The sequence below is a fragment of the Acomys minous genome, assembly GCF_964271855.1.
Source record: "Acomys minous genome assembly, chromosome: 17".
In the NCBI taxonomy this organism is placed as follows: Eukaryota; Metazoa; Chordata; class Mammalia; order Rodentia; family Muridae; genus Acomys; species Acomys minous.
The window spans coordinates 71,740,935-71,753,020 of NC_140500.1; the positions used below are offsets into that span (position 1 = coordinate 71,740,935).

General features: G+C 45.7%; 1 protein-coding gene across 3 annotated transcripts in view; it reads right to left on the reverse strand.

The window, feature by feature from the left end:
* REEP1 (receptor accessory protein 1) overlaps positions 1-12,086 on the reverse strand; it is a 126,205-nt gene that overhangs the window by 26,505 nt on the left and 87,614 nt on the right. For 2 of the 3 annotated variants that reach the window (XM_084766919.1, XM_084766918.1), the window contains exons 4-5: positions 10,726-10,846; positions 3,068-3,181 (exon numbers count right to left, since the gene is read on the reverse strand). The exons of the other annotated variant lie outside the window; for it this stretch is intronic. In XM_084766919.1, coding sequence (XP_084623045.1) covers positions 3,068-3,181; positions 10,726-10,846 — 235 coding nt within the window. The remainder of the gene's footprint in view (positions 1-3,067; positions 3,182-10,725; positions 10,847-12,086) is intronic. 3 annotated transcript variants of the gene reach the window in all.

Genomic DNA, 12,086 nt, shown 5'->3' on the forward strand with positions numbered 1-12,086 from the left:
GCATCATCTCCTGGGGCAAAGATGGGAGCCTTGGAGAAAATGGTGTAGGCAGGGTGACTGAACTACCCTGCGAAGAAACTCCCGTCTTACGTTTTTGTTTCAGGTTTTCTAATTTCAAGATAAAAAATAATAGCACTAACAAAAAGTTGTGTTTTCATAATGATATAGTTTAGAAGTTCAAAACATTTTTTCATTTGTTTAATGTGTGTATGTGTGTGTGTGTGCGTGCATGTGCATGCGTGTGCATGCATGTACTCTCAACTACTGAACCATCTCTCCAGCTCCTGAGACGTGAACTTTGAACAGTTGGTTCTTTCTTTCTACTATAGGGATTCAAGATCAAACTGAGGCCATCAGTCATAAGCTCAGCAGCAAAAGCCTTGTGCCACTGAGCCTGGGCTTATAAAGGTTTTCATACTTCATGAAGATAAATACATCCTCCACAAGTATTAAATTAGGGGAGGTTGCTCACAGATCAATATTATTTTTATTTAAATTTTTATGTGTATGGATGTTTTTCCTACATGTATGCCTCTGTACCATGAGCATACAGGGCCCCTGAGGCTGCAGAGGGTGTCGGATCCCTTGGGACTGGAGTTACATACATTTGTAAGCTGTTGTGTGCATGCTGGGAACTGACCCTGGGTCTTCTGGAAGAGGTGCTCTTAACCACTAAGCCATAATGCGGTCAAAAGATCTTTCACTCTTCTGTTTATAGCTCTGTAGTGTCCAGGGAGCCATGGGAAGATGGACAGAAGAGCACCAGAAGGAGAGAGGACCAATTCCTCGGTCACATGGCTTTGTAGAGAAATTTGCAATCCCACTGTGGCACAGACTCAGGTCGTACAATGACGTCTTGTTCCACATATAGGGACACACTCTTCCACATAATCCATTTATAAACCCACACCTACATACATCCACACACATCCACACACATCCCACCATCCATCCATCCACACACACCCCACACACAGCCACATGCACACATCCACACACCATACACATATACACATGCTCACAAACTCCACAAATACATACACACAAACATAAAAACATACACACATACACATAAACACACAGAGAGATCTTCTCATGTCCAAGGTTAATATCTTTAGGGGTTACACTTGCACCACAAGAAAGATACAGAACTAAACTGTCTTAACCTCAGTCACCCATGTTTTCTACTCTGGATGGGACTTCAGGCAGTGACCTAGCCAAAGGTAAATGTTTCAAATTGCCTGGAGAACTTACTAGGAACAGAGATCCATGGGCTAGCTGCCTAAGGCTCTGATTCAGCACTACTGGAAACCAGAACACAAAGCCTTGCAGGTGGCTCAGGCATGAAAGCCAGAAGAGGACCCGCTAGTGAGTCATCCTCTGACTCTGCTGGGTGCTGTCCACGGTTGCTATGGAAACCACAGAAGTAGACCTGGACCTGACTGGATTTTTGGATTTTATTTTACTTTTTATTTTTTTTTTTTAGCATGTATCTGTTTCAAAAAATAGAGGACATTATTTTTGGAGGAGAAGATGTATTCTCTCTCTCTAGATACTTATATTTAGTGAGAAAAAGTAAGGCTCCCACAAAGCAGAAAAATTTTCTCCTATAAAACGATTGGACAGAAAGTGGAAGTCCTTTCCCACAGGAACATGAATGAAAGGAACTAACAAGAAGTTATTTCCTGAGGCAAGTTCCAAGCCATCGGGAACATTCTTTGGATTCTAGCTGAGGTAAGACACCTTGCTGGAGGAGTCTTGGGCTCATGGGCCTTTTTGGTAGGGGAGGTAAGGGGATGACTAACCAAGATGGCATCAAGGCTCTTGAGGCAGACCTGACAGAGGGTGAGCCTTTGGACGTTGCTGACACCTCAGGGCTGAGGAGCTGGGTGACCTGCGCTGACAAACACACCACATGTACTCTGCAGGAAGACTTGAGTGGTACCCTCTGCTGTCAGGCTTCCAAGGCGGAGACCGTGCAGTAGAGAGAGGGACTGAGAGACGGTTTCTGTCGCATCAGGATTGGCCTGATGAACTCAGGGCTTGGTTGACTAGAGCAATCCTTCATTTAAAAATTCAAAGCTAAGAGGTGTGCATCACAAATGGAAGGTTCCTGGGAGTCACTGCTATTTGCAAATCCTGACAGATCTTAGGTACCAAGGCAGAGTCTCCCTTCCAAAGATGCTAACTGGGATCTGTCACCGTGACAGTTCCATTACACCAAGGCGGCCAGGGGTCCTGTGGATCCTGGAGTCACACGGTCCCACAGTTCCTTCCCCTCCCCTTTCCCTCTGTGCACCACCCCCCGAAACACACACCTCAGTTTCAGGTAGGGTAGAGTGGTTTTTCCTCCCAAGATTTATTTGATTTTTAATTATGTATCCATCTGTGTGTAGATCCATTCAGGTACCCACAGGGGTCTGAGGAAGGCATCAAATCCTCTCTTGGAGCTGGAGATACAGGCAATTGTGAGCCACCTGACTGTGCTGGGAACTAAACTTGAGTTGTCAGCATGTGCTCTTAACTGCTGAGCCATCTCTCCAGCCCAGGTTAGAGGCTTTTATCCTGTGGGCTCTGGGAACCTCTTGCTATCACACAGGCTCTGTGTGTGTGTGTGTGTGTGTGTGTGTGTGTGTGTGTGTGTGTGTGCGCGCGCGCGCGCATTTGCATGTGTGTGAAAGAGAGGAGAATGCTCTGGAGGCAAAACTCACCATCTTTCCCCATCATACTTTTAAAGAGACTTTCCTAGATAAATATAGCAAGGCATGGTGGCTCATGTCTTTAATCCCAGCACTCTGGAGGCAGAGGCAAGTGGATCTCTGAGTTCTAGGTTGGAGGCCAGCCTGGTCTACAGTGCGTGCCAAGACAGCTAAGGCTACACAGAGAAACCCTGTCAAAACAAAAAACAAAACAAAACAAAACCCACCACCAAAACCAAGATAAATATAAAGAGCTGCCAACGATCTCTACCCTATCCAGTGCAATCTACAGAGGTGACAGGTGGGGCAACTTGAGAGACTGAGATGTCCACCAGCCATGGTATTCAGGACCCAGCATGGTACTGTACCTTGGAGGCAGCCATCACAGCTGCTGTGGCTGCTACGTTCAAGCCTCGCTTTCCAAAGTGCACAAGGGCATCATAACTTCGATCTTTTGCTTGGACCAGGCAGTCATCAATTTCCTGTCAGAGAAGAAGCAGAGGCACACTAAGCTGGCAAGTTCAAAAACATCTCTTCTCATCCTCTCTTCCCCAGTGCTGGGCTTGGCAGCCTGCCTGCTGGCGGACTCTCAGTAGCCTGTAACTTCAGAGACACTTTGAATGTGAGTTCATAGATAGGAGGGTAAAGAAAGATGGGTTAGATATGGCCAAGTGAAAGGCAGAGCTGTGAGTGACCAGGCACACAGTATTTCACCAACCCAAGGCCTAGGTGAGCTCTAAAGTCTCTCTAAGTTCCTGTCTTTCCCCAAGGAGCCGCTGCACAAGACAGACAGAATCCAGCATGACAGAACGCCATGAACAGATCTTCAAACTCAGTGTGGTGGCGCACACCTTTAATCCCAGCACTCAGGAGGCAGAGGTAGGCGGATCTCCGTGAGTTCAAAGCCAGCCCGGTCTAGAATAGCCAAGGCTACACCAAGAAACCCTGTCTTGAAACAAAAAAGCAAAAACAAAATCAAAAAAACTAAAAACAAACTCAGACCTCAGCTAATTGGTGGCAAAACTTAGGGGTTTGTTTGGTTTGGTTTTGTTCTATGTTTTAAAGATTTGTTTTATGTGTATGAGTATTCGGCCTGCATGTATGTATGTGTACTATGTGCGTGCATGTCTGTGGACATCAAAGAGGGTGCCAGATCCTCTGTAACTGTAGCTGCTGTTGGTTTTCAGCCACCACCTGGGTGCTAGAAACGGAACCCAGGTCCGCTGGAAGAGCAGCCAGTGCTCTTAACTGCTGAGCCATCTCTCCAGCCACTCTTCAGAGTTTTCTCCTCTAGAAAAGGACAATAATAGTGGCGCTTCATTCTCCCTGTGGTACGTGACAAGGGCTGATAGGGTGAGTGCCTGGGTACCACATGTGCTAGCCTCCATCATCTTCACCTTCAAGCCAGGTGATGGGAACCCTGCAGCTCTCAAGTTCTGTTACTCTCTAAGATGGTGCCTCATGTGTGTAACAATAGGAGAGATTGGCTACAGAAAGAAACGGTCACTTGGGAGGCAGAGGCAGGCGGATCTCTGTGGGTTCGAGGCCAGCCTGGACTACAAAGTGAGTCCAGGACAGTCAAGGCTACACAGAGAAATCCTGTCTCGAAAAACCAATAAATAAATAAATAAAAAAGAAACGGTCATTATTTGTGTTTGTTTGGTTGGTTGGTTTTTCCTGGACAGGGTCTCTGTGTAGCCTTGGCTGTGCTGGACTCCCTTTGTAGACCAGGCTGGCCTCGAACTCACAGTGGTCCACCTGCCTCTGCTTCCTGAGTGCTAGGATTAAAGGCGTGTGCCACCACGCCCGGCTAAGTTAACAGGCACTGAAATAAAAGAGATTAAAGTCTGGTGTCTCACAAGGGAAAGGCAAGGCGGAAAGCAGCACTGAGGTCTCCTGGCCAAAGCCAAGTGCAATATTGCCAGTTTGTTCTGATTCTGGATCATCTCTGGTGTATTGCTTATTTCTTTGTTTTGTGCTTTTCATTCTTCTGAGCAAGTGGGTGTTTGCTAGCCCGCGGTGGCTCATTTTAAAGTTCAGTAAGCTATGTGGCCTCAGCCTTGTTTGAATCTCTGCTCCTTAGTGAGCTTCCTCTGCTTTGAGGTGGGTGCGGGTGTGTGGGGGTCAGGCGCCCCAGCTGCACCTCTGTTCACAGGCTCCCCCGGAGGGCCCGGCCTCTGTGATCCAGCCAGTAAAGGAGTGAATCCCGGCGGGTCCTAGAAGACACCACTTTCCCTCACGGACACGATACAGCTTCAAGGACGACATAACATTGTGAGAAATGAGAGGAGAGTGGGATTTGGAAACCAAGTCAAGCGGTATCTAGTCCTCTAGCCCCGCCTTCCTGATATGGGAGGGGCTGTGGGCGTGGCTCCCAAGGGGCCATTCAGGGCTACAGCTGCCCAGTTGCTCTGTTCCCCAGAGCCTTCTCCAAGAACTCCTAAGCATTGAACTTCAGAAAGTGGGGACATTAGATTGCCAGTGGGAGCTACCTGCGGGGTTCTGTGTTCATTTTCTCGGTGAGAAAATACTGGGCAAACAACTAGAGCAAGGAAGGATTCTATCTTGATAGTTTGAGATAGAATCATCCATCACGGTGGACCAGACAAGGTAGTGGGAGCTGCTCGCAGTCACAATGGCAGGGACACGTGACAGCTGTTCCTGACATGGCACAACCAGGAAATGGAGAACTCAGTGTTCCAGACCCAGAGGCAGATATAAACTTGAAATCCTGCCCCACAACCGACATTTGCTCCTTAAGCTTCATGTCCTAAAGATTCTAACAGCCTCCCGGGCTGGAGAGATAGATGGCTCAGAGGCTAAGAGCACTGTTTATTCTTCTTACTAAGGTCCTGCGTTCAATTCCCAGCAACCACATGGTGGCTCACAGCCTTCCATAATGAGGTCTGGTGCCCTCTTCTGGTATACACATGCTGACAGGATACTGTAAAAATAATAAATAGATAAATCTTAGAAATAAAGAAAGATGCTGTAGCCTCCCAAAATAGCACAGCCAGCTGGGGACCAGCTCTTCAAACACAAAAGGCCTGTGGGGGATATTTTCACATTCAAGATCTAAGAGGTGCCTGTTTTACTTTAAAGAATTCCACTACACAATCAGGTTAGAAAAATAATGTAATCAACGAATTAGGCACCATTAGAATCATTTAGCGCAGTAATCCCACTCTCAGGAATTCATTAAGCTAAAGCAATTAACTGAGTGAACCCTGTGTATGGTGGTGCTCAGTGCAGAGTTGCCTGTAATAGGAAGGAAATAGGAATAATCTCAATATTTAGAAGGAAACGGTTCTGTCACTGTGGGTCATTAGAAAGATCGTGCAGCTATGCATTATGGGTAATGTTTATGATCTCAAAATACAAATAACAATTTGCTCGGAGATCCATCCCTATTTATTTGTTTACTTAGTGTGTGTGCTGCATGCATGTGTATGTGTGTGTGTGTGTGTGTTTGTTTGTTTGTTTGGTGTGTGTGTGTGTGTATGTGTGTGTATGTAAGGGTGTGCATAGGCCATGGTGCATGGGTGTAAGTCAGAATACCATCTGCAGTGGTTGGTTTTTTCTCTCTCTCTCCCCCATCTGGGTTCTGAGGCTTAAACTCTGATTGTCAGATGGCATATTTATACTACAGACCATTTAACTGGCTTTCTACTTTAGTTGTTAAGGTTTCTCTCTGAACCTGACGCTCACCACCTTGGCTGGACTAGCTGACTCTGAGGCCCTGGCATCTGCTTGTTTTTATTACCCCTCCGCCCTGGCCTAGTCCTGGGTTACAGACACATGCATGCCGGAGGACATGCTGCTGGGGAGATGAACACAGGCCCTCATACTTGCACAGCGCGGAGCCACCTTCTTAAGTACAAATGTTGTATTTATATTAAGATTTATTCACTTCTTTAGAGACATGATCTCAAGTAACTCAGGCCGGCCTTCGAAACACCTAGGTAGCTTAGAATGACCTTTGAACTTCTGCCTCCATCTTTAGGGTGCTGGGATTACAGGTGTGTCACCATGCCTGATTTTAGACAGTATTGGATATTAAACCCTGAGCTTTGTGCATGCGGGGCAAGCAATCCGCCCGCAGAGCTGTCTTCCCAGCCGACTATGTTACGCTTCTGTTTATTTATTTGTTTCTGAGATGGGATCATCATCTTCTTCTTCTTCTTCTTCCTCTTCCTCTTCTTCTTTTAAGAAGATTTACTTATTATGTATACAGTGTTCCGCCTGCATGTACACCTGCAGCCCAGAAGAGGGCACCAGTTCTCATTATAGATGGTTGTGAGCCACCACGTGGTTGCTGGGAATTGAACTCAGGACCTTTGGAAGAGCAGCCAGTGCTCTTACCCTCTGAGCCATCTCTCCAGCCCCAAGATGGGATCTTCTTATGCTGCCTGCACTGGTCTTGAACTCCTTGGCTCCTTAGACTTTCCTCTCTTGTCCTTGCCAAGTCTGGGACTGAGTGTGTGCCTGTCTCTGTTCCTAGCTTACTTTTGACAACTATCAAAAGAAGAGTCTGTGTAAAATGGTAAACAGTATATGTAGATATCTTTATAATTTTAAAAAGGTTGAATTTGGGTAGTTCATTCATTCATTTTTTCTTTGAGATAGGCACCTGTGTGCTCCCGGAGGGCCGGAAGCTCACTATGTTGATCATGTTGGCCTTTAACTTGCCTCAAGAAATCTACCTGCTTCCTCCTTTTACGTATTGGAACTGGATGTTTGTGATCTTTGGGGAGTTAAGTTATTAATCTTTTTATTTCTTTTAATCTGTGAAAATGTCTTATCAATAATGATGAACAACATCTTTATATAATTTCACTACTTTCATTTGAGACAGGATCTAACTTTGTAGCTCAAACTTGTCATCCTCCTGTCTAACCTTTTGAGAGCTAGGACTGCATATGTGAGCCACTGTGCCCAGCTGCTATGTCTAAACATGTACAAATATACACTCTCCGCCCCCACCTCCAGACAGGGTTTCTCTGTGTAGCCCTGGCTGTCCTGGAACTCACTCTGTAGACCAGGCGGACCTCAAACTCACAACGATCCACCAGCCTCTGCCTCCCAGGTGCTGGGATCAAAGGCGTGCACCACCACTGCCCAGCTAAATATGCACTTTTTAAAACAAACAGATTACTTTCATATTTCCTTGTCAACTGTATTGTCATTGGTATATGGAGAGTGCAAGCTATGGGCTGTAGGCCAGTGGCAGAACATCTGCATAGCATTCATGAAGCCCTGGGCTCAATCTTTAGCACCACAATAAAGAAGAAATATTACTGATTGTGTGTGTGTGTTGGACATGTGTGTATATGTTCAAGTGTTTATGCATGTGTGTGCACGCGCGTGTGCGCACGTACACATGAATGTGGAAGCCATGTCTCTATTTTCCACCTCCTTTTTTTTTTTTGAGACAGTCTTTACTGAACTTGGAACTCGCTGAGGTGGCTGGACTGTCTCTACAGGGAGTTCCAGGGGATTTGCTATCTCCATCCTCCCCTCCCCATCAGTGCTGAGGTTACAGCCATGCACTGCCGAACCTGTTCCTCCATGCGAGTGTTCACAGTCAGAACCCAGGTGCTCACACTCGCATAGCAAACACTTTACTGGTGGAGCCATCTCTCCAGCCCTAATATTTCTGATTTTATATCTTGATTTATTTAATCATTTAATTACTGAATTTACCTGTCAGTTTTAATAGCCTTTTTTGTGGGATCCTTAGGTTTTTCTACATATAGAATCAGACCATATGAAAACAGGAATGATATGACATCCTCTCTTCTTCTTTTTTTTTTTTATTATTCATTTATTACATACACAGTGTTCTGCCTGCATATACACCTTCAGGCAAGAAGAGGGAATCAGATCTCATGATAGATGGTTGTGAGCCACCATGTGGTTGCTGGGAATTGAACTCAGGACCCCTGGAGGAACAGACAGTGCTCTTAACCTCTGAGCCACCTCTCCAGCCCGACATCCTCTCTTCTTGCATGCATATCTTTTATTTATTTATTTTGACAGATTGCTATGGGGAGACCCTCTCATACTATGACACGCTAGTATTATCTGAGACATAAAAACAAAGCTTCTCCCCAGTCAGATATGGAGCTGGCAGTGGGATGTCACACATGGTCTTTATCGTGTTGATGTATGTTCCTTCTGTATGTGATTCCCTGAGAACTTTGTCATGGAAGGTGAATTCTTTTTTAAATATTTATTTTTAGATTATTTTTTCATGTATATGAGTGTTTTGCCTGCCTGTATGTATAAATACCGCACGTGTGTAAGGTGCCTGCAGAGGTCAGAAAAGGATGTAGGGTCACGTGGAGCTGGAATTACAGAGGGCTGTAAGCTACCTCACAAGTGATGGGAGAACCCAGCTCCTCTGCTCTTAACTGCTGAGCCATCTCTCCAGCCCAAGGAACACTGAACTCTATCAAATGCTTTTCCCTGCATCTATTGAGATAACTGTGCAGATTTTGAACCAATCAGATATTGCTGTGCTATTCATGATAGTAAGATGGAAGTAACCCAGATGTTCACCAGTGGATGGATGAGGAAATATGGCATATATACATAATAGAAAACTACTAATTTTACTCAGAATAATACAGAACAATAACCTTTCCAAGCATAATGGACCACAATGAAGTCAGTGAAGTAAGTATAAATCCATGCGCTCTTCCCAGGTGGATGTCAAAATAGTCAGTCTGGATGCAGAGTCCAAAAGGAGAGGAGACAGGGGACACAGGGAGTCGGACAGTGCTACAGACAGAAGTAACGCGCACTAGTGTTCTGAAGTACTGCAGGGTGACATCAGTTCACAACGGGGGCGGGCAGAGGAACAGAGAGAGAGACACAGATAGACAGACAGACAGACAGACACAGACAGAGACAGAGACAGAGACAAAGAGACAGAGAAACAGAGAGAGACATAGACAGAGAAAGAGAGACAGACAGACAGACAGACAGACAGACAGACACAGAGAGAAACAGAGACAGAGAGAGACAAAGAGACAGAGAAAGAGACAGAGAGAGACACAGAAAGAGAGGATTTTGAAGTTTCTAAAGACAAAGCAATAAGGAGAAAAACTGCTAATTCTCCTGATTTGATCAGAACACATTGTACAAATGCTGAAAAATCACATTGTACCTCATAAATATGTGCAATTATTATGTACTAATAATTTTTTAATGTGTAAGGAGGTAGAAACATTAACTCATTAACTACCTTGATTTGGTCAACACAAATTATATGCATGTATCAAATTGTCAGGCTGTGCTCCATAGATACATACAATTAGAAGTAAATTTTTTAAAAATAGAAGCTTACAGAAATAATGGGGTGGTGGTGTTGAGACAGGGTCTCATTAGTTTAGCCTTGTCTGGCTTGGAACTCATTTTGTAGACTAGGGTGGCCTTGAAATCACAGAGATCCATGCCCGCCTCCACCTCCTGAGTCCTGGGATTAAAAGTGTGCACCACCATGGTCAGCTATAGAAGTGAGTTTTTAAAAAGGCACTGGAGCTGGGTACAGAGGTGCAAGCCTTAACTCCAGCACATGGGAAGCTGAGGCAGGAGGATAGCGATGAGCTGGGAGAGAGAGAGAGAGAGAGAGAGAGAGAGAGAGAGAGAGAGAGAGAGAGAGAGAGAGAGAGAGAGAGAGAGAGAAAGAGAGAAGGAGGAGGAGGAGGAGGAGGAAGAGGAGGAGGAGGGGAGGGAGACAGAGACAGGGAGCTGGCAAGATGGCTCAGTGGATAAAGGCACTTGCCAAGCCTTATAACCTGAATTCAGTTCTCAAGATACACGTGGTTGTCATATGTGTGCCATGGCATGCATGTACCCACTCAAAATAAATGAGGGTGAGAATGAAAAAATATCTACATACATGGTCTATTAAAGAAAACAACTTACCTGCTGAAGTAAAGAAGAACCACAAGGGGTCTCCTGCAACAAAACAACCCCTTCTACACAGGATTTTGCCCTTGCTAGAAGCAGCGTCAGTTACCTTTTCTTTTGAAGACAGAGTGGGATGAACAAATTTCCTGTACAGGAGGCTGGATCCTTTTGTATAGGGAGACAGCAGCCAGGCTACAAATGCTATTTTTAGTTCATAATAGAACGGAAACCTGAAAAGATAAGAAAATACACTTTCCATCAGGTTCTCAGCAGCACTGCCTACAGGCTGTGAAGAAAGACTGGAGTTGGCACAGATGCCTCCCACCTTCCATCCAGGTGCCAGGTTCCCAGATTCCTCATCCTCCTGAGGAAGGAACGTGTACACTCATGCGCATCTACACACCTAAGAGCTCTCCTTGAAAGCCAACTCGTGTTTCAATTTGTTTCTATTTTTCAAGAAGAGCAGGAAGGCACGCTCTCTCCAGCGATTACCCCGTAGCCTCGCCTGGCAGCAGCTGGCAGTTTCTGCAGGGCTATGCTCACTGGGGTCGGCATGTGGATCCAGCTGCAGCTTGTGGGCAGAAGATCAAGTTTGTTTGTGGGCACCCAGTCATTCATCCTTCGCTATTTATGGCCAGGAGACACAGAGGCCAGGGAACTACAGCAGGGGGAAGCCGACAGCGTCTCCACTCTGGCCAGGCGCCTCCCTTTCTTGTCTCAATAGAGACAGGGGAGAAGCCAACTCCTACCCAGCAGGAGAATTGTATTGACTCTACTCAACACATGGTAGGCACAGAGATATTAAGTGTGTGTGTGTGTGTGTGTGTGTGTGTGTGTGTGTGTGTGTGTAACGAAAAATGGGTGTGGGATAACATACGATCCTGGACCCATTCATTCGTTTGTCCCACAAACGCTGCCCCGCCCCATCTGTGCCATCTTCTATAAGGCACTGTGGGTGGGGGTTGGCAAAGGAGACCCCTGCAATCCCGGAGCTTCTAGAAAGAGACAAGAGCCTGGCATCTCGGACTGAGGAAGTCAGGACAATGCTTGTTTTCAGAGCTGAGTGTGGCATGCAGATGCCACAAAGAATGGAAAAGCCAGATGTAGCATGAGTGCATGCTACAACATCTGGAGAGGCAGAGGCAATGGATCCCTAGGATGCTGGCCAGCCAGGTTAGCCTACTCCATGAGTCACAGGCCACTGAGACCCTGTATCAAAAAAAAAAAAAGTAGATGGACTTGAGGAACCACTCATAAATACATGCATGTGTACCTTCAGAAACACACACACACACACACACACACACACACGCATGCACACATACACACACATGCACACACATACACCTCCAAATATATTCACACACAAATACACATATATCAACAGAAACACCAACAGAGAAAGAGGATGGATTTGTAAAGTGAGAAGATAGGTGAGAAGCAGAGAAGATGGGAAGGGAAGGAAGGGGA